General features: G+C 48.9%; 1 protein-coding gene across 1 annotated transcript in view; it reads left to right on the top strand.

Moving 5' to 3' along the window:
* LOC119957881 (EH domain-containing protein 2-like) overlaps positions 1 to 23,115 on the top strand; it is a 53,862-nt gene extending 30,747 nt beyond the window's left edge. Inside the window, exons 4-5 of the mRNA XM_038786055.1 lie at positions 18,744 to 18,908; positions 21,074 to 23,115. Of these exons, the coding sequence (XP_038641983.1) occupies positions 18,744 to 18,908; positions 21,074 to 21,610 (702 nt within the window). The 3' untranslated portion in view covers positions 21,611 to 23,115. The remainder of the gene's footprint in view (positions 1 to 18,743; positions 18,909 to 21,073) is intronic.
* The last annotated feature ends 3,326 nt before the right edge of the window (positions 23,116 to 26,441 follow it).

Raw genomic sequence — 26,441 nt, 5'->3', positions numbered from 1 at the left:
AAGTTGTACAGGTCACCCAACCGTGCCGCTATCCCCCGGTGGCGATGCCGACCGCCATTCTAGTAGAATTTACCGCTGTGCAATCAGAGAGGCGAAGGCCAAGACATCAGCCTTCCTCCTCTCCATGAGCTCCGGCTTCTCTGAAACCCCAAGTATCGCCACCAAAGGGTCCGGGTCCACTCCCTCCTCCACTATCCTGGCTAAGACCGCGAACACTCCCGCCCAGAATCTTCCCAATTTTTCACAACCTCAAAACATGTGCGTGTGATTCACTGGCCCCCGCCCTCACCTCTCACACTCATCTGCAACCCCCTGAAAGAACCCACTCATTCTCGCCCGAGTCGTATGCACCCTGTGCACCACCTTAACCTGTATCAGGCACAAGAGGAGGATCCGTTTATCCTACACAGTGCCTCACTCCATACTCCCCAATTGATCTCCCCTCCTAACTCCCCACCAGCAACGTGATAATGACCAGATCATCAGTTTATTGAGGGAATATTGACCAGGACACGAGGAGATTCCCCTTTCCCCTCTTCAGAGTCGTGCCCGGGAACAACTTTCCTCCACCTGAGAGAGCCGATGTGGCCCCAGTTTAGTGACACCTCCGGCAGTGCAGCTCCCCCTCGGTACTCAGCCCGCACCGTCAGTCTGGAACTTTGTGCTCAAGTGTCTGGAGCAAGACGAACTGACAACCTCTTGATGCAGAGGCTGCGGGCTTGAGGGAACCCTCAAACACACAAAAAATCTTTAGTCACAGTTCCCCGGTGACCAGCGTTGCCCTGTGTGGTTGCAATTGTACTTTCTGCATTAAAGCACTGAGCAAGGGGAGAAAAAAATCAACCAAACGACCCCACTCCTGAGAACTGTCCAGTGATCCCCCCCCCCCCCCCCCACTCCCGCGATCCAGCAGGGTGAGGACAGGAAGAGGCCTGAATCTGAACCCCTCTGTAGTTGAATAGGCTGCGGCTTTGGCAATGTGGACCATTCAGAACAAGCTTCCAGCAGAGACCTTTGAAAATAACTCTGCTTTTAACCCAAACGCTTGACTTTTTGAACTGTGTTTGTGTTTTTGTGTTTCTATATGACGCGCGTCCTTCTTCACCTCACACACACGCACACAGCGGCACCACCAAGACCCAGGTCAGGCCTGGGTCAGATACAAATCAGTCTCCCCAGCGGGAGCCTCTGTATCTCTCTCCCAGCATCAGCAAACCAACCTTAACTCAGTTCTCTGCTTGAAGGTGTGTGTGTGTGTGTGTGTGTGTGTGGTGGGGGGGGGGGGGGGGGGGGGGAGAAACAACATCAGTTTGCATTGATATAGCATCTTTCCGTCCATTACAACACCCCTCAGCGTTTCCCAGGATTGTTACTGGACAAAACCCACACGGGGATGTCAGACACAGGCGAGCAGAGATTCGGTCAAAGGCGAGGGCTGAAGGAGCTGTCAGAAGGGGAAAGGGAGACAGAGAGGTTTAGGGATGGGATTCCCGAGCTTAGGCATGGCTGCCAATGGTGAGTGGCACGGTGGCACAGTGGTTAGCACTGCTGCCTCACAGCGCCAGGGCTCCCAGGTTCGATTCCCGGCTCTGGGTCACTGTCCGTGTGGAATTTGCACATTCTCCCCGTGTCTGCGTGGGTTTCGCCCCCACAACCCAAAGATGTGCAGGGTAGGTGGATTGGCCACGCTAAATTGCCCCTTAATTGGGGAAAAAAAAGAATTGACTACTCTAAATTTATTTTAAATATATAAAATATTGTTCATGGGATGCGGAGATCACTGGAAGTGATTTCAGAGGATGGGAGGTTTGAGGCTATGGAGAGATTTGAAAATCAATTGAGAATTTTAAAATCAAATTGCCGCTAAACTGAGAGTCAGTGTAAGTTGTCGGGACGTTATCGCATTATCGTGGGCGGGATCTGGCTGTGCACACATTGGCTTGACTCGTGCTGTGCACGGATTGGCTTGACTCGTGTCCTCCATCCCAAACAACTTTGAAATGTACTTCACTGACTCTGAGCACTTTGGGACAACCGGAAAGGAGAAAGGGAATGGAGGTGTGTGGGGATAAGGCGGGAAAAGCGTTGTGGATTATCGTATCAGAGCGATCATGATCTCAGAGAATGACACAGCAGATTCGATGGGCCGAATGGACTACTTCTGCTCCTACATCTTATGGCCTTATAGATCGTTACTTTTCCTTTCAGTCGAAAGACGTCAGTAAATAACCACACACACACACCTCACCCACCCCAACCTTCGGCGGAGTAAATTTGTGCAGAGAAAGATCCCGCTATCAGAAATCATAGGCAAGATAATCTTGTCGATACATTTTGGCCAGTTCACCGGAGATAACCCGCTCCTCCTCTTCAAAGCAGCGGCCTTGGGTTCAAGGTCCCATTCAGATAACAGCGCTCCTGACAGTCCAGCACTCCCTCAGTACTGACCCTCTGACAGTGCGGCACTCCCTCAGTACTGACCCTCTGACAGTGCAGCACTCCCTCAGTACTGACCCTCTGACAGTGCAGCCCTCCCTCAGTACTGACCCTCTGACAGTGCAGCACTCCCTCAGTACTGACCCTCTGACAGTGCGGCACTCCCTCAGTACTGACCCTCTGACAGTGCAGCACTCCCTCAGTACTGACCCTCTGACAGTGCGGCACTCCCTCAGTACTGACCCTCTGACAGTGCAGCACTCCCTCAGTACTGACCCTCTGACAGTGCGACACTACCTCAGTACTGACACTCTGACAGTGCGGCACTCCCTCAGTACTGACCCTCTGACAGTGCGGCACTCCCTCAGTACTGACCCTCTGACAGTGCAGCACTCCCTCAGTACTGACCCTCTGACAGTGCGGCACTCCCTCAGTACTGACCCTCTGACAGTGCAGCACTCCCTCAGTACTGACCCTCTGACAGTGCAGGGCTCCCTCAGTACTGACCCTCTGACCGTGCAGCGCTCCCTCAGTACTGACCCTCTGACAGTGCGGCACTCCCTCAGTACTGTCATGCCAGCTCGATTGGCTGCTGGTCTATTGTTTAATGAAGCCTCGGCCCTGTCTATTGGAGGGCAAATCCCATTCACAGAACAAATCAGTTGATCTGCAACAGACCCTTCCATGGCCTTTGTGCTATCTGTGACCCACAGGCTGTGTATAAACTGTCTGTAAATAGGGAAGATCCTGCTTTACAATCAGAACCTCCTCGACCAGAAGTCAGAAGCCAACACAAACATATCTTTATCCTGATTAACCTCTGTCCTGTTTATTTGTGTTAAGCACAGATTTCTGCCCCTCCTCTTTCAGTTATTCCACGATATTATTTGAATTTTCAGACGCTCTGCCTGTCTCGAAGCTGCAGGTACAGCAAGCTCTTTCTGACAGACAGAATATTCCAATATCGCTACCTCGATAAGATCAAAACTTTCCTGGGAACAAATCGGACTGCGATCCTCTTTATTTAAGTCGACCTTCTGCTGTGTTGGGTTTAAAGAGTGAGTCGCATCTTTTAAAAATAGTTTGAACAAATTTGGATGACATTTTCACTCCACGCGCTCCTGACGGGAGATCAAAACCCTCCCGGGTATCAGTCACCCCCCCCCCCCCCCCCCCCACCCCCGGGATATCACTCTGCACCCACAAACACAGACCAGTTTGGGGGGGGGGGATTCACAACCGAGCTACACACACACACATACACAGATATACACAGACAGACACACACACACACACACAGATACACACACACACAAACACACACACACATATATACACACACATACACACACACATATATACACACACAGATACACACACACACACACACACACATACACATATATACACACACAGATACACACACACACACATATATACACACACAGATACACACACACACACACATATATACACACATATACACACACACATATATACACACACAGATACACACACACACACACATATATACACACACAGATACACACACACACACACACACATATATACACACACACATATATACACACACAGATACACACACACATATATACACACACAGATACACACACACACATATATACACACCCAGATACACACACACACACATACACACACACATATATACACACACAGATACACACACACACATATATACACACACACACACATATATACACACACAGATACACACACACACACATATATACACACAGATACACACACATACACACACACATATATACACACACAGATACACACACACACACACACACACACATATATACACACAGATACACACACACGTACACAGATATACACAGACTGACACACACACACATACACAGATATACACACACACATATATACACACACAGATACACACACACATACACAGATATACACAGACAGACACACACACACACACATACACACACACATATATACACACACAGATACACACACACATATATACACACACAGGTACACACACACGTACACAGATATACACAGACTGACACACACACACATACACAGATATACACACACACACATACACAGATATACACACACACACACACATACACAGATATACACACACACACACAGATATACACAGACACACACACACACACACAGATATACACACACACACACACACACACACACACACACACGGAGATTTTGCTGAAAACAGCGGGTCTGGTGGCCTGAAGTGCATATGCTTTAATGCAAGAAGTATAACAGGTAAGGCAGATGAACCTAGAGCTTGGATTAGTACTTAGAACGATGATGTTGTTGCCATTACAGAGACCTGGTTGAGGGAAGGACAGGATTGGCAGCTAAACATTCCAGGATTTAGATGTTTCAGGCGGGATCGAGGGGGATGTAAAAGGGGTGGCGGAGTTGTGCCTGTGGTTAGGGAGAATATCACAGCTGTACTGCGGGAGGACACCTCAGAGGGCAGTGAGGCTATATGGGTAGAGATCAGGAATAAGAAGGGTGCAGTCACAATGTTGGGAGTTTACTACAGGCCTCCCAACAGCCAGCGGGAGATAGAGGAGCAGATAGGTAGGCAGATTTTGGAAAAGAGTAAAACCAACATGGTTGTTGTGATGGGAGACTTCAACTTCCCCAATATTGACTGGGACTCACTTAGTGCTAGGGGCCTGGACAGGGCAGAGTTTGTAAGGAGCATCTAGGAGGGCTTCTTAAAACAATATGTAGACAGTCCAACTAGGGAAGGGGCTGTACTGGACCTGGTATTGGGGAATGAGCCCGGCCAAGTGGTCGAAGTTTCAGTAGGGGAGCATTTCGGGAACAGTGACCATAATTCAGTAAGTTTTAAAGTGCTAGTGGACAAGGATTAGAGTGGTTCTAGGGTGAATGTGCTAAATTGGGGGAAGGCTAATTAGATTGGGGGCGGATGTTTGAGGGTAAATCAACATCTGACATGTGGGAGGCTTTCAAATGTCAGTTGAAAGGAATTCAGGATCGGCATGTTCCTGTGCGGAAGAAGGTTAAATATGGCAAATTTCGGGAACCTTGGATAACGAGAGATATTGTAGGCCTCATCAAAATGAAAAAGGAGGCATTTGTCAGGGCTGGAAGGCTGGGAACAGACAAAGCCTGTGTGGAATATAAGGGAAGTAGGAAGGAACTTAAGCAAGGAGTCAGGAGGGCGAGAAGAGGTCACGAAAAGTCATTGGCAACTAGGGTTAAGGAAAATCCCACGGCTTTTTACACGTACATAAAAAGCAAGAAGGTAGCCAGGGAAAGGGTGGGCCCACTGAAGGACAGGCAAGGGAATCTATGTGTGGAGCCAGAGGAAATGGGCGAGGTACTAAATGAATACGTTGCATCAGTATTCACCAAAGAGAAGGAATTGGTGGATGTTGACTCTGGAGAAGGGTGTGTAGATAGCCTGGGTCACATTGAGATCCAAAAAGACGAGGTGTTGGGCACCTTGAAAAATATTAAGGTAGATAAGTCCCCAGGGCCTGATGGGATCTACCCCAGAATACTGAAGGAAGCTAGAGAGGAAATTGCTGAGGCCTTTACAGAAATCTTTGGATCCTCACTGTCTTCAGGTGATGTCCCGGAGGACTGGAGAATAGCCAATGTTGTTTCTTTGTTTAAAAAGGGTAGCAACATTCTCCCCGTGTTTGCGTGGGTTTAGCCCCCACTACCCAAAGATGTGTTGGATAGGTAGATTGAACACTTTAAATTGCCCCTTAATTGGACAAAATAATTGGGTACTCTAAATTTATTTTAAAAAAAGGGTAGCAAGCATAATCCAGGGAACTACAGGCCGGTGAGCCTCACGTCACTGGTAAGGAAATTACTGGAGAGAATTCTTCGAGATAGGATCTACTCCCATTTGGAAGCAAATGGACATATTAGTGAGAGGCAGCATGGTTTTGTGAAGGGGAGGTCGTGTCTCACTAACTTGATCGTGTTTTTCGAAGGGGTCACAAAGATGATTGATGCAGGTAGGGCAGTAGATATTGTCTATATGGACTTCAGTAAGGTCCCTCATGGTAGACTGGTACAAAAGGTGAAGTCACACGGGATCAGGGATGAGCTGGCAAGGTGGATACAGAACTGGCTCGGTCATAGAAGGCAGAGAGTAGCAATGGAAGGGTGCTTTTCTAATTGGAGGGCTGTGGCTGTGATGTGGCAGGGATCAGTGCTGGGACCTTTGATGTTCGAAGTATATATAAATGATTTGGAGGAAAATGTAACTGGTCTGATTAGTAAGTTTGCAGACGACACAAAGGTTGGTGGAATTGCGGATAACGATGAGGACTGTCAGAGGATATAGCAGGATTTAGATCGTTTGGAGACTTGGGCGGAGAGATGGCAGATGGAGTTTAATCCGGACAAATGTGAGGTAATACATTTTGGAAGGTCTAATGCAGGTAGGGAATATACAGTGAATGGTAGAACTCTCAAGAGTATTGAAAGTCGGAGATATCTAGGTGTACAGGTCCACAGGTCACTGAAAGGGGCAACTCAGGTGGAGAAGGCAGTGAAGAAGGCATACGGCATGCTTGCCTTCATTGGCCGGGGCATTGAGTATAAGAATTGGCAAGTCATGTTGCAGCTGTATAGAACCTTAGTTAGGCCACACTTGGAGTATAGTGTTCAATTCTGGTCGCCACACTACCAGAAGGATGTGGAGGCTTTAGAGAGGGTGCAGAAGAGATTTACCAGAATGTTGCCTGGTATGGAGGGCATTAGCTATGAGGAGCGGTTGAATGAACTCGGTTTGTTCTCACTGGAACAACGGATGTTGAGGGGCGACCTGATAGAGGTCTACAAAATTATGAGGATATCCACAGAGTGGATTATCCACAGAGTGGATGGTCAGAGACTTTTCCCAGATAGAGGGGTCAATTACTAGGGGGCATAGGTTTAAGGTGCGAGGGGCAAGGTTTAGAGGAGATGTACGAGGCAAGTTTTTTACACAGAGGGTAGTGGGTGCCTGGAACTCGCTGCCGGAGGAGGTGATGGAAGCAGGGACGATAGTGACATTTAAGGGGCATCTTGACAAATACATGAATAGGATGGGAATAGAGGGATATGGACCCAGGAAGTGTAGAAGATTTTAGTTTAGGCGGGCAGCATGGTCGGCACAGGCTTGGAGGGCCGAAGGGCCTGTTCCTGTGCTGTACTTTTCTTTGTTCTTTACACACAGACAGACACACACACATATACACACACACATATACACACAAACACACACACAGATATACGCACAAACACACACATACAGATACACACACACACAAACACAGATATACACACACACAGAAATACACACACACAGATATGCACACACACACAGATATATACACACACACACATACACACAGATATACACACACACAGATATACACACACACAGATATACACACACACTGATATATACACACACACAGATATATACACACACACAGATATACACACACACATACATACACACACACTGATATATACACACACACAGATGTACACACAAACACACACATATACACACATATACACACACATACACACACATACACACACGCATACACACAGGTACACACACAGATATATACACACACACATATATACAGACAGACACACACAGATATACAGACAGACACACAGAGATATACATACACAGATACCCATTCACATACACAGATATACACACACAGACATACACAGACAGACACACAGATATACACACACACATAGACACACACAGATATACACAGACAGACACACACAGATATACACACACAGATATACACACAGATATACACAGACACACACACAGACATACACACACACAGAGATACACACGCACACACAGATACACACACACACAGATACACACACAGACACACATACTCGGAGATAAACACACAGACACACACACAGATAGATAATTATTTAAAATGAATTTAGAGTATCAAATTATTTTTTTTCCCCCAATTAAGGGGCAATTTAGCGTGGCCAATCCACCTACCCTGGACATCTTTGGATTGTGGGGGTCAAACCCACGCAAACACGGGGAGAATATGCAAACTCCACACATTTCTGTCTGTGTGTGTCTGCATATGTATATGTGTTTCTGTGAATGTGTGTGCACATATCTGTATGTGTCTATCTGTGTCTGTGTGCGTGTGCACATGCCTGTGTGTGTCTGAGTATGTGTGTGCGCCTGCCTGAGCATGTGTATGTGCATCTGTGTGTCTGTACATGTGTGTGCTTCTCAGTATGTGTGTCTGTGTGCATCTGTGTCTACCTTTGTATGTGTGTGTGCTTGTCTGTGTGTCTGTGCATGTGTCTGTCTATGTGCGTGTGTGCACATGTATTGTGTCTGAGTATGTGTGTGCGTGTATATTTGTGTGTGTCTGAGCATGTGTATGTGCATCTATATCTGCGTGTGCATGTGTGTGTCTGTGCATGTGTGTGTTTCTGTGTGCGTGTGTGTGCATGTCTGTATGTGTATATGTGTGTGCACATATCTATGTATGTCTGCATGTGTGTGTTTCTCTTTGTGTGTGACACATGCATAGACACACCTGCACACACACACAGACATGTGCACAGACACATGCACAGTCAGATATGCGCACACGTACATTCACAGACGGACATGTAGATCCCCACCAAGCCTTCGACTATGATGCTCTTTCTCACTATCCTCATCACCATCATCCAACTGTATGTTTCCCTTTACGTCTGCCAAATTTAACTGACTGTCATGTTCCATGGCTATTTTCTGAATTTCAATCTCTCTCTCTTTACCTTTTTCCCTGATCTGTATCTCCCTTTCTCTTTCTTTTCTTTTTTTCTCCTTTCTTCTCTCTCCCTTTCTTTTTCCTCTCGCTCTCTCTTTCGTATTCAAGCTGCATTAATTCTTTCTCATGTTCCATTTGTTTAACTTGTAACTGAATTTTTGCCATTTCCAATTAGTCAAACTGTTTCTCAGGCAATTTTAAATGCTTAGCCACCACCATAATTACCTCATCGTTTCGCATTTTGTCAGGTAATGTTAACTGTAATGTTCTTGCCAATTCTAAAAGTGTGTTTTTAGTCTCTGTCCGTAAGGTACTGTGTGTGACCGTCTCCACCCCCAAAACCTTCAGAGCCTCTGAAAGAACCATTGTCCACAACACACTCCCTACTTAAACTGAAATACCACACCTGAAAAGCAACCACAATATGCTCATCCCTCACTGTCTATAAGTTCACTGAGCCAATCCAATAGATAGACTTTTATCACGGACGAGCCCCTAATTTGTTATGGGCCAGGGTTTAGAGAACCCCAAAGTGTAGCATGGAGTTCACCTGACCCACAACTTTTAATAGATTGTGGTATGGGGAGCACACGGCTCACTCTACAGGTGTGGTACGGCAGAAATGGAAAAGTATTTTTTAAAAACAAAACAATGTTTATTCTATGAACTCAACTTATCCTTTTATGAAACATACAGTGAACATCTTAGCAACCATCAATTAAAATACAACCCCCAAAGAATACAACACGAAGTAATCCTTACGTTCCTTTTAACATCCATAAGACAAGAAAAAACCTTTCAACAGAAGCACATCAGGTTTAAATTCACTACTGAGAACAGTTATCACTCTGAATTTATCAAATGATCAAGAGGTAGTCTTTACATGGCAGAGAGAACAACAGTACACCTGCTTTGGCTGGCTTCAACTCCAACACTGAAACAAAACCAAAAACACAGACACACCCAAGCATTTCCTCAAAGTGAAACTAAAAAGCAGAGCTCAGCTCCACCCACACTCTGACATCACTGCAGTAATAAACACCCATTTGTTAAAGGCACTCTCACATGACAGGCCTAACTCACATTTTATACAGTTCCAGCATATCCTCTCTGCTCTTAAACTCTATGCCTGGGCTAATAAAGGCCGAGTAAATGTGTAAATACCATATGCTTTTTTAACCACTGTATCCATCTGCTCTGCTACCTTATGGGATGGGTGTACATGCACAGCAAGGTCCCTCTGATCCTCGGTGTTTCATAGATTATAGAATTTACAGTGCAGAAGGAGGCCATTGGAGGGGCAGCACGGTGGCACAGTGGTTAGCATTGCTGCCTACCGGCGCTGAGGTCCCAGGTTCAATCCCGGCTCTGGGTCACTGTCCGTGTGGAGTTTGCACATTCTCCCCATGTTTGCGTGGGTTTCAGCCCCCACAACCCAAAGATGTGCAGGGTCGGTGGATTGGCCACGCTAAATTGGCACTGCATTGGAAAAAATGAATTGGGTGCTCTAAATTTATTTTTTAAAAAGGAGGCCATTGGGCCCATTGAGTGTGCAGTGGCCCTTACAAAGAGCACCCTATTCAAGCCCACGTATCTACCCAATCCCCGTAACCCCCACTTACACTTTTCGGACACTAAGGGCAATTTATCACGGCCAATCCACCTAACCTGCACGTCTTTGGACTGTGGGAGGAAACCGGAGCACCCGGAGGAAACCTACGCAGACACGGGGAGAACGTGCAGGCTCCGCACAGACAGTGACCCAAGCCGGGAATCGAACCTGGGACCCTGTAGCTGTGAAGCCACAGTGCTAACCACTGTGCTACCGTACTGCCCACAGCACTCTCTCAGAGGGTCAGTACTGAGTCCCAGGGTCCTGCTGTTTATCATGTATTCCTTGCCTTGTTTGCCCTGCACCACCTCACACTTATGCACCCTTACACACTTTCAGTACTGAACAATACATTGGCCTGTCCACGGCAGCTCTGAGCATAACTCCGATATAACAGGGTCCCCTCCCTCTCTCACTGGCTTCACTCTGCTGTGCAGGGGCTGGAAGCATCTGTTGTAGAGATTACATCTCTCCCGCTCTCGCTAACAGGCGCACTCCTTAATGGAAGCGATTGTGGTTTCAGTTCCCTTTGTTTATTTTCCCACTTGTTTCCTTTCTGACTAGCAGCCTGGGTGTGACTGTTTAAATCATGATCACGATGCGGGGAACCTCTCCTTCATTTTCCAGAATGCCTCCATGTTGATCCCGTACCTGAGAATCTCCGACAGGATCCCAAAGGTTCTTGATCTCGTTTCAACGTTCCACATTCCTTACTAAAAGAGAGACGTTTGCATTTGCGTAGCGCCTTTCCCACGCTCAGGACGTCCCAAAGTGCTTTACAGAAAACAAAGTACTTTTTGAGGGGCAGCCACTGTTGCCCAGGAGGGAATTAATCAGCTCGGTTACTCACAGCTATCTCCCACAAACAGCAATCGCACAGCTGATCAACTGATCCGTTTCCAGCAAATTCCTTTGGTTTATTGGCTGAGGGAACCTCAGTACTGACCCTCTGACAATGAGGCACTCCCTCAGTACTGACCCTCTGACAGTGCAGCACTCCCTCAGTACTGACCCTCTGACAGTGCGGCGCTCCCTCAGTACTGACCCTCTGACAGTGCGGCACTCCCTCAGTACTGACCCTCTGACAGTGCAGCACTCCCTCAGTACTGACCCTCTGACAGTGCAGCACTCCCTCAGTACTGACCCTCTGACAGTGCGGCGCTCCCTCAGTACTGACCCTCTGACAGTGCGGCACTCCCTCAGTACTGACCCTCTGACAGTGCAACACTCCCTCAGTACTGACCCTCTGACAGTGCAGCACTCCCTCAGTACTGACCCTCTGACAGTGCGGCACTCCCTCAGTACTGACCCTCTGACAGTGCGGCACTCCCTCAGTACTGACCCTCTGACAGTGCGGAGCTCCCTCAGTACTGACCCCTCTGACAGTGTGGCACTCCCTCAGTACTGACCCTCTGACAGTGCAGCACTCCCTCAGTACTGACCCTCTGACAGTGCGGCACTCCCTCAGTACTGACCCTCTGACAGTGCAGCACTCCCTCAGTACTGACCCTCTGACAGTGCGGCACTCCCTCAGTACTGACCCTCTAACAGTGCGGAGCTCCCTCAGTACTGACCCTCTGACAGTGTGGCACTCCCTCAGTACTGACCCTCTGACAGTGCAGCACTCCCTCAGTACTGACCCTCTGACAGTGCAGCACTCCCTCAGTACTGACCCTCTGACAGAGCAGCACTCCCTCAGTACTGACCCGCTGACAGTGCGGCACTCCCTCAGTACTGACCCTCTGACAGTGCGGCACTCCCTCAGTACTGACCCTCTGACAGTGCGGCACTACCTCAGTACTGACCCTCTGACAGTGCGACACTACCTCAGTACTGACCCTCTGACAGTGCGGCTCTCCCTCAGTACTGACCCTCTGACAGTGCGGCACTCCCTCAGTACTGACCCTCTGACAGTGCAGCACTCCCTCAGTACTGACCCTCTGACAGAGCAGCACTCCCTCAGTACTGACCCGCTGACAGTGTAGGGCTCCCTCAGTACTGACCCTCTGACAGTGCGGTGCTCCCTCAGTACTGACCCTCTGACAGAGCGGCACTCCCTCAGTACTGACCCTCTGACAGTGCGGCACTCCCTCAGTATTGACCCTCTGACAGTGCAGCACTCCCTCAGTACTGACCCTCTGACATTGCGGCACTCCCTCAGTACTGACCCTCTGACAGTGCGGCGCTCCCTCAGTACTGACCCTCTGACAGTGCAGCACTCCCTCAGTACCTGACCCTCTGACAGTGCGGCACTGTCTCAGTACTGACCCTCTGACAGTGCGGCGCTCCCTCAGTACTGACCCTCTGTCAGTGCGGTACCCTCTCCGTACTGACCCTCTGACAGTACAGCACTCCCTCAGTACTGACCCTCTGACAGTGCGGCACTCCCTCAGTACTGACCCTCTGACAGTGCAGCACTCCCTCAGTACTGACCCTCTGACATTGCGGCACTCCCTCAGTACTGACCCTCTGACAGTGCTGCACTCCCTCAGTACTGACCCTCTGACAGTGCAGGCACTCCCTCAGTACTGACCCTCTGACAGTGCAGCACTCCCTCAGTACTGACCCTCTGACAGTGCAGGCACTCCCTCAGTACTGACCCTCTGACAGTGCAGCAGCTCCCTCAGTACTGACCCTCTGACAGTGCAGCACTCCCTCAGTACTGACCCTCTGACAGTGCAGCACTCCCTCAGTACTGACCCTCTGACAGTGCGGCACTCCCTCAGTACTGACCCTCTGATGGTGCAGCACTCCCTCAGCACTTTTAAAAAATAAATTTAGAGTACCCAATTATTATTTTTTTCCAATTAAAGGGCAATTTAGCGTGGCCAATCCACCTACCCTGCACATCTTTAGGTTGTGGGGGTGAGACCCACGCAGACACAGGGGAGAATGTGCAAACTCCACACGAACAGTGACCCAGAGCCAGGGATTCGAACCCGGGTCCTCAGCGCTGCAGACCCAGTGCTAACCACTGCGCCAACTCCCTCAGTAGTGATAATGTCTGATTAGAATTTGTGCTCAAGACTGTGGAATGGGATCGGAATTCGCAACTTTCCATCTTAAGGCCAGTGTGTTAGTCACTGATTGACAGCTGACACCCGGGAGAGGAATATTATTTCGATGTGACAGTGTGTATTATTCTGCTGCTAATCTCGGTGTTGTTCCCTTGGAAGCTGCAATGTCCAATGGCTGTTAAGTAAACACTGGCTGATTATGGTAAAGAGAGGCTGATTGTCACTGTGTGTCTGATTATGCACGTGCCCGGGAAGAGTGACAAACGGGAAATCTCATCTTTGTATAATCCATGGATACAGAAAGACACACAAACAAAGCTCACACACACCCAATGGGATGCACTTGGGATGGGCTGAGGGTTACTGAGAGTGTTTGGCATGAGTCGAAAAACGAACTCCTGACGGGAGCAGTAGCGAGGCCGGAGACTGGAATCTCACTCAGGATCAGAGATATTTATATGGAGCAATACCGAGGAATAGGTGGGGAATAGGGCTGCAGAATGGCACTGTCTCTAGCCGGTGACCTCAGGGTATTTAAAAAAAAAATGTGCAGGGTAGGTGGATTGGCCACGCTAAATTGCCCCTTAATTGGAAAAAATAATTGGCTAATCTAAATTTATTTTTAAAAAAGGTTTTCACAGGATATGGGCCTTGCTGGCCAGCTTTTGTTGCCCATTTGATTTATTGTCACATGTACTGAAGTTCAGTGAAAAGTGCGGCCGGGGAACGTACATAGTAGACAAAAAGAATAATCGACAGAATACATTGACAACGATACATCAACAAACAGTGATTGGTTACAGTGCGGAACAAGGGGCCAGACAAAGCAAATCATTCCTGAGCGCCCCTGAACTGCGTGGTCTGTGAGGCTGTGGGTCTGGAGTCACGTGTGGGCCGGACCGGGTAAGTCGGGTAAACTGAGCAGGTCTGGCAGCGTCCGTCGGGTCTGACACTGTCTCAATGCAGCTTTCGATTCCTCTCCTGAAAGGCTGACATGAACTGGAGGCCATTCAGCCCATCTTGCCCGTGTCAGACTTGTGCCAAGGTGGTTTCTTGGGTGTCAGCTGGGTAAGGTGCCCCAGTAAAATGGCATTGCGCCTGTGTGAACCCGCTCACACATTAAAAAATTCTCAACCTCGTTTTTATCCTCCTTGTGGCATCCCCAATCTCCGTGACCTCCTGGTGGTAGGGTGGTACTGTCCCTGGGTTAGTAATCCAGAGACAATGCTCTGGGGATCTGGGTTCAAATTCCATCACGGCATAGGGTGAAATTTGAAATAAATAAATAAAAATCTAGAATTAGAAGTCATTTTTTTTAAAGAGGCAATTTGGCGTGGCCCATCCACCTGCCCTGCACATCTTTGAGTTGTGGGGGTGAGACCCACGCAGACATGGGGAGAATGTGCAAGGATTCAGAACTCTAGCGATGACTGTGAATCGAGTGTTGTAACAACCCATCTGGGTCGCTAGTCATCCCTGAGAGAAGGAAATCTGCTGTCCTTACCCGGTCTGGCCGACACGAGACTCCAGCAATGTGGTTGACACTTAAAATGCCCTCTGCAATGGCCCAGTAATCAGCAGCTGCAGGCCTAACCAGCAACACCCACATTCCATCAACAAATAAGAAAAAAATCCCTCTTGTCCATCCCTAATTTTAATCGCTGCAGAGTTCCTGGGCACGCCAGCTGTCTGGGGCCCTAATCCCTGGAATTCCTTCCCTCGATAAAGATGCTCTGTAAGCTCCTCACTGCCCAGCTCCCTCCTTTGCTGGGTGTAAGGTTTTGTCTGATAAGAGGCTTGTGTGAAGCACTTGGGGATGTTTTACTGTGTTAATGAGCGATGTAAATACATGTAATTCTGGATTTGGTCATATCACACAAGGACAGAGAGAAGCAGCTAACAGACATCAGAAATGCTGGCACCGTCTCTCTTGTACATTGACGTGGCTTTGATTCAGCTGGGAGGAGCAGCTACAGATTCACTGAGCTGCTACATTCCTGTTCAAATGCCAGAGGTATAATCTAAGGCATGTTCCTCCAGTGGCTCTGCATTAACTGGTTCAGTTACAAAGCACTGCAAAGTTAGGCTTTGCAGACAGAAAGCTGGTTAGCAGTAACTGAGGGTGAGCTGCACTGTCGGAGGGTCAGTACTGAGGGAGTGCTGCACTGTCAGAGGGTCAGTACTGAGGGAGTGCTGCACTGTCAGAGGGTCAGTACTGAGGGAGTGCCGCACTGTCAGAGGGTCAGTACTGAGGGAGTGCCGCACTGTCAGAGGGTCAGTACTGAGGGAGTGCCGCACTGTCAGAGGGTCAGTACTGAGGGAGTGCCGCACTGTCAGAGGGTCAGTACTGAGGGAGTGCCGCACTGTCAGAGGGTCAGTACTGAGGGAGTGCCGCACTGTCAGAGGGTCAGTCCTGAGGGAGCGCTGCACTGTCAGAAGGTCAGTGCTGAGGGAGTGCTGCACTGTCAGAGGGTCAGTGCTGAGGGAGTGCCGCACTGTCAGAGGGTCAGTACTGAGGGAGTGCCGCAGTGTCAGAGGGTCAATACTGAGAGAGTGCTGCACTGTCAGAGGGTCAGTACTGAGGGAGTGCTGCACTGTCAGAGGGACAGTACTGAGGGAGTGCTGCACTGTCAGAGGGTCAGTACTGAGGGAGTGCTGCACTGTCAGAGGGTCAGTACTGAGGGAGTGCCGCACTGTCAGAGGGTCAGTACTGAGGGAGTGCCGCACTGTCAGAGGGTCAGTACTGAGGGAGTGCTGCACTGTCAGAGGGTCAATACTGAGAGAGTGCTGCACTGTCAGAGGGTCAGTACTGAGGGAGTGCTGCACTGTCAGAGGGACAGTACTGAGGGAGTGCTGCACTGTCAGAGGGTCAGTACTGAGGGAGTGCTGCACTGTCAGAGGGTCAGTACTGAGGGAGGGCTGCACTGTCAGAGGGTCAGTACTGAGGGAGTGCCGCACTGTCAGAGGGTCAGTACTGAGGGAGTGTCGCACTGTCAGAGGGTCAGTACTGAGGGAGCGCTGCACTGTCAGAGGGTCAGTACTGAGGGAGTGCTGGACTGTCAGAGGGACAGTACTGAGGGAGCTCCGCACTATCAGAGGGTCAGTGCTGAGGGAGTGATGCACTGTCAGAGGGTCAGTACTGAGGGAGTGATGCACTGTCAGAGGGTCAGTACTGAGGGAGTGCTGCACTGTCAGAGGGTCAGTACTGAGGGAGTGCCGCACTGTCAGAGGGTCAGTGCTGAGGGAGTGCCGCACTGTCAGAGGGTCAGTACTGAGGGAGTGCTGCACTGTCAGAGGGTCAGTACTGAGGGAGTGCTGCACTGTCAGAGGGTCAGTACTGAGGGAGTGCTGCACTGTCAGAGGGTCAGTACTGAGGGAGTGCTGCACTGTCAGAGGGTCAGTACTGAGGGAGTGCTGCACTGTCAGAGGGTCAGTACTGAGGGAGTGCTGCACTGTCAGAGGGTCAGTACTGAGGGAGTGCTACACTGTCAGAGGGTCAGTACTGAGGGAGCTCCGCACTATCAGAGGGTCAGTACTGAGGGAGTGCCGCACTGTCAGAGGGTCAGTACTGAGGGAGCTCCGCACTATCAGAGGGTCAGTGCTGAGGGCTGCGGTCTCTCAGAGTCTGGGCTGTTTGTTATTTGGATTGTGGAGGTGGAGGATGGGCACTGTTTAATGTCACTAGTCTTTGTTTCTCTGGTGCTATTTTAGAAAAGGCCCGGGAGAGTTGAAATATTTAAGCAATTGTGAAGTATTTGAAGAACAAATAGGCAGAGGCGTGTGTTTCCTTGTTACAGAGCGAGAAGCTTTGAAGAAAGCAGCACAGAAATATCTGGGATCTCTGTGAGGGCTTGATTTACACTCACTGCATTGCCTCTGACGTTCCGAACTCTGCGGAAGCTCCTGATATGTCCAAGCCTGACTGCCAACATCCTGAAAGTATCAGTGTTTGCCATGTCTGCTGTGATTGATATTATTTGGGTTTTACAACTCACTTGTTGGCTCTTCATCAAACGCCTGGATGCTGAACCTTTTCTTTGCCAGTCTCCTGTGTTGTGCATTACAGGGAAACAGGCCATTCGGCCCAGCTTGTCCGTGCTGGTATTCCTCGTCCACACAAACCTTCATCTCACCCTGTCAACATACGCTTCATTCCGCACTCCCTCATCTTTCCCTGGCATGGGGCAGCACTGTGGTTAGCCCTGCTGCCTCACGGCGCCGAGGTCCCGGGTTCGATCCCGGCTCTGGGTCACGTCCGTGTGGAGTTTGCACATTCTCCCCGTGTCTGTGCGTGGGTTTCTCCCCTACAACCCAAAGACGTGCAGGGTAGGGGGATTGGCCACGCTAAATTGCCCCTTAATTGGAAAAAAAAAACAAACTCGGGTGCTCTAAATTTATTTTAAAAAAATTTAACACAGGGGATTTATTAAAACTTCATTTATAGGATGTGGGAGTCCCTGGCTCAGCCAAAATTCATTGCCCATCCCTAATTACCCCTTGAGGAGGTGGTTGAGAGCCACCTTCTTGAACCGTTGCAGTCCATGTGATGTAGGTACACCCACTGTGCTGTTAGGGAGGGAGTTCCTGGAATTTGACCCAGTGACTGTGAAAGGACGGCCGATATATTTCCAAGTGAGTGATTTGCAGGGGAACCTCCAGGTGGTGGGGTTCCTCTGGCTCAATTCCAGCTGGGTGGATTCGCTGTCTGATTGAATCATGTCCACATGCTTCATCCACCCGTCGGTCTGGCCTCTTTTACAGACGGGGTCCTGGGCAGCCGTTGTTCTGATGTGACGTTATTGTCTCTCGCTCTAGGTCCATGCGTACATCATGAGCTACCTGAAGAAAGAAATGCCTTCCGTCTTCAGGAAGGAGACCAAGAAGAAGCAATTGATCGCGAGACTGGGAGAGATATTCCGAAACATCCAGCTGGAACATCACATTTCTCCCGGAGACTTCCCAGAGTGTGAGAAAATGCAGGTTAGTGTCATTCCACTCCGCACCTGGGAAGAGGCAGTGGCCACACATCGTGTGTGAAAATAACCTCACCATTCCTCTGTCCCGCCCAGAGAATCCCGCCCATTAACTCTGGGTTTCTCTCTCCACAGATGCTGCCCTACCCGCTGAGTTTTTCCAGCTCCTTCTGCTTTTATTTCCGGTTTTGGAGCATTTTGCTTCGGCAGAGATGCTCCTGGTCTGACTGTGCTCAGGAGAAATAGTCCGGTTGTGTTTTTTTTTTTTTAATTTAGATTACCCAATTATTTTTTCCAATTAAGGGGCAATTTAGTGTGGCCAATCCACCTACCCTGCACATCTTTGGGTTGTGGGGGTGAAACCCACGCAGACACGGGGAGAATGTGCAAACTCCACACGGACAGTGACCCAGAGCCGGGATCGAACCTGGGACCTCAGCGCCGTGAGGCGGTTATGCTAACCACTTGGCCACCGTGCTGCCCTGTCCGGTTGTGTTAAGGGGTAGCCATTGTACAGGTGCTGTTCCGCCATCTGGTGCCTGGCCCAGGTCAGGCAGCCTTACTGGGAATTTTGGTGCAGCGATGTAACCGCTCCACTATGGTGTCCTGCACTGCTGCTTAGGCCTGTGTCTGCGTTCGTCAAAAGCAATAATAAAACAACTTGCAGTGATATAGTACCTTTAAAACAATAAAGCATCTGAAGGCATAAATGTTGTAAAGGAAAATTAGACAGAGAACCAGAGAGGGAGATATTACAGCAGATGGTCAAAGATGTGGGTTAAGGAGCATCTTAAAGGAGGTGATGTAAGGGGAAGCACTGTGGTGCAGTGGTTAGCACTGCTGCCTCACGGCGCCAAGGTCCCAGGTTCAATCCCAGCTCTGGGTTACTGTCCGTGTGGACATTCTCCCCGTGTCTGCATGGGTCTCACCCCCACAACCCAAAGATGTGCAGGGTAGGTGGATTGGTCACGCTAAATTGCCCCTTGATTGGAAAAATGAATTGGGTACTCTAAATTTATATTAAAGAAAAGAACGACACTATAAACTGTAAAATGGTTTCGCCTTCTATCTAACTACAGCAGTGGAATAGGAACCTTTCTGCAATCAGTAACGGTCTAAGAGATAAATGTCCCTCTAAAATTCACACAAGGACCTGTCTCCTGGTTTTGCCAAGATTCTCCCAATGCTGACTCATAATTAGTCAACAAAAATGTTCTTTCCAGCAATTTCTTTCTGCCTCAATCCTCATCGCCAGTTTTCTCTCCTGTTACATTTCTTTGTGGCCGCAAAGGTTTGGAGGGGTCACACTCTGGATTCTTGTAAAACATGATGAGAAGTTTATTAAGGGTGTTGCTCAATACAGTCAAGGTGGTGATCTGCTCAAAGCCCACACACTCTGCTGAAGTCACTGCACATCATGTGACACATAACCAGAAAGAATGTATTCCCAGATACACAACAGGCTCACACTAATCCAGGCATTGTCAAACTCAGGGGCGTGACACACGGGTGTCAGGAGGGTCGCAGAGCCGTCCGTCGTGGCGCTCCCGATCGCGCAAATCTGCACGCAACAGCCGGCTTTTAATAATTCCGATAAAATTATAGATAAAAAAAATTTGGCCGCACTGCGCATGCGCAAAACTATGCACATGCGCATCGATGATCGGGCACGCATGCGCAGTGCGGCTGCATTTCTTTTATATGGTCGCTGCCTTTTTTTTCCAAGTTCAGGGGGACAAGGGGACCCAAAACCATTTCCTCCATTTTTGTCAGCAACAAACAAGGTAACAGAAAATGGTGGGTCGCACAGGTCGGCCGGCATGGGCCGCAAAGGTCGGTAGGTGTGGGTCGTGAAGGTCGGCCGGCGTGGGCCGCAAAGGTCGGTAGGCGTGGGTCGCACAGGTCGGCTGTCGTAGGCCGCAAAGGTCGGTAGGCGTGGGTCGTGAAGGTCGGCCGGCGTGGGCCGCAAAGGTCGGTAGGCGTGGGTCGCGAAGGTCGGTAGGCGTGGGTCGCGAAGGTCGGTAGGCGTGGGTCGTGAAGGTCGGCCGGCATGGGTCGCGAAGGTCGGCCGGGTTGCGACCCGAAGGTTGGTCGGTTGGTAAAAATGGGTCCCCGGAAAAAAAGTTTGAAAAACACTGCACTAATCTAAACAAATGTTTGTCTTTTGTACAGGAACAGCTCAGGGTCCATGACTTCACAAAGTTCCCCGCCCTCAAACCCAAGATGATGGAGGAGTTGGATCACATGCTTACGTTTGACGTCGCCAAGCTCATGCCTTTGGTGAGACAGGAGGAGAAGGAGATGCCAGAACAGATGGTTCACGGTGGTGCTTTTGACGGTTCCTCCAATGGACCATTCATCGAAGGCATCATTGATGGGATCTTTGAGGCAGGAGAGGATGATGAATGGGTTGTCACGAAGGACAAGCCAAAGTACGACGAAATTTTCTACAATCTGTCACCAACAGATGGCAAGATCAACGGAGTCAAGGCCAAGAATTGGATGATCACAACCAAGCTGCCAAACTCTGTCCTGGGGAAGATCTGGAAACTTTCAGATGTTGACAAGGATGGAATGCTGGATGATGAAGAGTTTGCCTTGGCGAGTCATCTCATTGAGGTTAAGCTAGATGGCCATGGACTTCCCAGTGAGTTACCAGGTTACCTTGTCCCTCCTTCAAAGAGGAGGCAAGTGGGGTCCGCTGATTAGTGGGCGAGAAGAAAGTACAATTTCTTTCTTGGGGCCAATTGTGTTGATTCTGAGTTTCACAATCCCATTGATTGCAGACTATGTTTTCTGGAGACAGGAGGGAGTGTGTATGTGGTTGGGGGGGGGGGGAGGGGGGGGGAGAGTGGGGTGCAATGGTGGGTAGGGGAATGGAGATTACTTAGTTACTGCTAAACCAAAGTGATGGAGGATTCTATAAACTGCAAAAATATTTGATTTGGCTAGTCAGTGAGTTCATCCCCCATTGATTTATTCAGAATTGGTGCTGATCCTAACTGTCTCTAGGCTCATGGCCTCAGCAACCTCCTTTGCAGAGTTGCACACCGTTGCTTAAATCCTTTACCAGCTGGGTTGAAATGTAAATCTTTTTCGTGCAAGGCCAGTGTTTCAGGGACTCAGGCTGCCCATTTTTCACAATCGTTTGCTCATTGTTCCTGCTATCTGCTTTTCCTGTCAGCTATTGCATTTAGCTCATGTCGCACTGTCACATGTCTATGACACCAAACACCCGACACACTTTTGCAATTGCCTCCATATTTGACAGAACTAATCAGAAAGTACTTCAGCATTTACTTCACTGTGCGTATCAGGCCTGGGTCCTCACTGCGCCCCCCCCCCCCCCCCCCCCCCCCGTAAAGAAAAACTCTACAGTAAGTGTTGACCCCATTGCAATATCTAATCAGTCCCAAATAAATCGGAGGACTTTATCTCAACCAAAGACCATTTCAAGTGTCAATGACTCTTTGTGACATGAGCTTGAATTGTTCTTATCCCTGTGGCCTTTCTTCCAGTCGCCTCAGCCAGCCTTGAGGTAGTGACCAAGGTGAGCTGTTTAGTAACTTGTCCACTCCAGTGACTCAGTCACTTTTTCCCAAGATTGAGGAGCCCGGTTTCCCCAGCATTGGCTGAGCCCAGTCCTCAGTTGTCCAGAATCATTCTCTTCACAACTCTCACCTGGGTCACCCACTGAATCGCTCCCTCATGCAGAAGGTGCAAAGTATTTTCCTTCCAACCGACCAGCTGATGTATATAAAGAGCATTATTGAAATTTTATACACTTAAACTTCTTTTATATATATATATATATATATATATGTGTGTGTGTGTGTGTGTGTGTGTGTGTGTGCGTGTGTAGATTTTATGGATTAACACGGCTGAACCGGGTGGTCAGGAGCAGGGATTGAGAAATTGAGGGATTGAATGTGGAGTTCAGCCAATGTGTAATCATTCCTACCGAACGTCTGGCCACTAATCCTGAACTCCGAACGTGCTAATTCATAAAGTCAGCTCCTCTCACACATTGTCGAAATGACACTTACAGCTCACACCCGAATGAACCGGCAATCTGACTGTTTCGGCTCACCGCAGTTACCATAAGACATAGGAGCAGAATTAGGCCACTCGGCCCATCGAGTCTGCTCCGCCATTCATTCAGGGCAGATATTTTTCTCATCCCCATTCTCCAGCCTTCCCTCCATAACCCCTGGTCCCCTTATTAATCAAGAATCTATCTATCTCTGTCTTAAAACACTCAGTGATTTGGCCTCCACAGCCTTCTGCGGCAAAGAGTTCCACAGATTCGCCACCCTATGGATGAAGAAATTCCTCCTCATCTCTGTTTTAAAGGATCGTCCCTTTAGTCTGAGGCTGTGTCCTCTGGTTCTAGCTTTTCCTACAAGTGGAAACATCCTCCCCACATCCACTCTATCCGGGCCTCACAATATCCTGTAAGTTTCAATAAGGTCCCCCCCCTTATTTGGCCTTACGTCCGAAGCAGTTTTAGCTCTGCTCTGTCCTGGGGAGAGGTGGGTGGGTTGTCCCTGGCCCAGAAACTCTCCAACTAGCCGACTGTCTGGAAGTGTGAGCTATCAGGAAGTTGGGTACAGGGCACCCTACGGCAAATAGATTGGGGAAACCACCTCCGAGTTGGGTGTACTCCTGGAGAATTCAGTAAACGATCCCCATGATCCAACTGTCCTGTCATTGGTCACCTGTTACGTCTTCCCTCCTGGCTTCCCAAGCCTCTCTGTAGCTCAATTGCTTTCTCTCCCTCCACAGACGCTGCCTGACCTGCCGAGTATTTCTGGTTTTCTGTTTTTATTTTAGAATTCCAGCATCTCTAGGGTTCTACTTTTATCTTATTTTTGCTGTTTTTCTTCCTCACCTCCAGTATATTTTGATAGAGATTTTACTTTAATAAGTAAAAGTTATTCAAAGAAAAAAGGGTGTGGAAAAATTATGTTCGAGAGCATTACAGGTCAATTAAGATCGGTAACAGACCAGAGAGATGAGAGCTTTGACAAAGGGTCATCTGGTGTGGGGATTTCCAGGTTGCTGTGAGACAGTGCAGCTAAGAGAGAACATTGGTGAAGACTTTGTAAAGAAACCTCTGATAATACAGCCTTCGCTCCGTCTGTGTTCAGAGGATGAAAGATGATTGTATTCCTGGCTCATAGGAAACTCATATAGAACAGAATGTTGACCCTCTGAGACCGTCTTGGGGAAATATTAACCCTTTGGGACTCTCTGAAGGAACACAGACCCTTTGCAAAGCTGTTCTCTGATATCCTTGTGACTAATAAACAAATGCTGAAATGCAATTCTGTTTCCTTTTAATTCTTCTATGCTTTTTTCTCCAGGGATTTGCTTGTCTTGGAGATTAATCTTCAATTCCTGGAGCCTCCCCATGGCACGGTGGTTAGCACCGCTGCCTCACAGCGCCAGGGACCCGGGATCGATTCCAGACTCTGTGTGCAATTTGCCCGTTCTCCCCGTGGGTTTCATCCGGCTTCCTCCCACAGTCCAAACATGTGCAGGGTAGGTGGATTGGCTGTGCTAAATTGCCCCTTGGTGTCCAAAGGGTTAGGTGGGGATAGGATGGGGGTGTGTGGGCCTGGGCTGGGTGCTCTTTCAGAGGGTCGGTGATGGGCCGAATGGCCTCCTTCTGCACTGTAGGGACTCTATGATTCTTCTAATCCTAGGCTTACATAAGGTGCATGGCACAGGAAGAGGCCATTCTGCCCAACCAGCCCATGCTGGTGTTGATGCTTGTCCGCCCATCTTTCCACATTCCCACGCCAACCTAACCCACTACAGTATTCCCTTCTCCCTCATATCTTTTTTCAGCTGCCCCTTCGGTGCTTCTGTTGTATTTGCATGATCCTAAACCGGTGGAGTAATCAATGCTACACCTTCTGGATGGAGCCTAGAAACAAGGGAAGAGGTTAAGTGCGGTTTGAAGCAATTTGAATTCATCCAAAATTTGCAAGAAGGCCACCCAATAATCTGCTGTGAGTTAAAGTTCGGGTTTACTGTGTATGCTAATTAAAATATATCACCAGCAATATAATGGTTCATGTTTCACTCACTGTGCACAGACTGGTGAACACTGTAGCTCTGTCATTGTTTGATGTGGGTTTACTCACTCTTTGTGCCCTGTCTGATCAGACGTCTCGCTTTATTTCAATATGCGAGTTCTCCTGTATAATTGCGATTCTTTATTAAAGTAAAGCAGCAAATCAGCCACTCCTGTCTTCCAGCTGTTTTGTTTGTCCTGGTCTGAGACTTTCTCTTCTGGGTGTCTCTCCTGAAGGCGCTGAGCTCCGGTTTGCTGAATGTTGGCAGCATCCTGCCCGGGAGTGGGAGCAGGTTTCTGAAGGGGATTTGACTGGGAGAGCATCACAGCTGAGCCGCCATGAACAGGAATAACCCCCCCCCCCCCCCAGTGTAGCTGAGTTGAGAAGCTGAACATTATAGGGACTGAGGAAAGGATCATGGACTTGGGTCTTTTGGAACTCTGTGATTCAATCCCAATAACTGATGGAGTTCCTCTTCTGTTCGAGGTGTAGTCTTTTTTTTAATATAAAGCTAGAATACCCAATTCATTTGTTTTCCAATTAAGGGGCTATTTAGCGTGGCCAATCCACCTACCCTGCACATCTTTGGGTTGTGGGGGTGAAACCCACCCAAACACGGAGAGAATGTGCAAACTCCACACGGACAGTGACCCGGGGCCGGGATCGAACCTGGGTTCTAGGCGCCGTGAGCGGCAATGCTAACCCACTGCGCCACCGTGCCGTCCCCTGTCAGAGGTGTAGCCTTTTGGAACAGATGTTAAACTGAAGCCCTCTCAGATGGCTATTCCCGCCACACTATAACAAAGAGCCAGTGCGCTGGCATTTCTCAAATAACAGTACGAATCAGTCCAATTCTGCCCTCTTGCACATCGCTGATTTTAAACGCTCCACTATTGGTGGGCCCGCATGCAGCTGTCTGGAGCTTGATGAACATTGATAGGGTTAGCTGTGTTCCAGTGAGTCGCACTCTCACCTCCGAGCCTGACGTCTGTGTGTCCGAGGCCCACAGTTTCACTATAAAATAGCTGTGTGTCCCCCCCCCCTAAGCTTAGCAACGCTGAGTGAATGCAAAACCGGTGAGGTGGTCATTGACTTCAGGAAGCAAAGTACTGTACACACCCCTGTCAGCATCAACGGGGCCGAGTTGGAGATGGTTAGCAGTTTAAAATTCCTAGGGGTATACATCTCCAAAAATCTGTCGTGGTCCACCCACGTCGACGCTACCACCAAGAAAGCACAACAGCCCCTATACTTCCTCAGGAAACTAAGGAAATTCGGCATGTCCACATTAACCCTTACCAACTTTTACAGATGCACCATAGAAAGCATCCTATCTGGCTGCATCACAGCCTGGTATGGCAACTGCTCGGCCCAGGACCGCAAGAAACTTCAGAGTTGTGAACACAGCCCAGTCCATCACACAAACCTTTTTAAAAAAATGTTTTAAATAAATTTAG

Source organism: Scyliorhinus canicula, chromosome 27 (assembly GCF_902713615.1).
Source record: "Scyliorhinus canicula chromosome 27, sScyCan1.1, whole genome shotgun sequence".
Taxonomy (NCBI): domain Eukaryota; kingdom Metazoa; phylum Chordata; class Chondrichthyes; order Carcharhiniformes; family Scyliorhinidae; genus Scyliorhinus; species Scyliorhinus canicula.
This window is presented reverse-complemented; position numbering and strand designations above follow the sequence as displayed.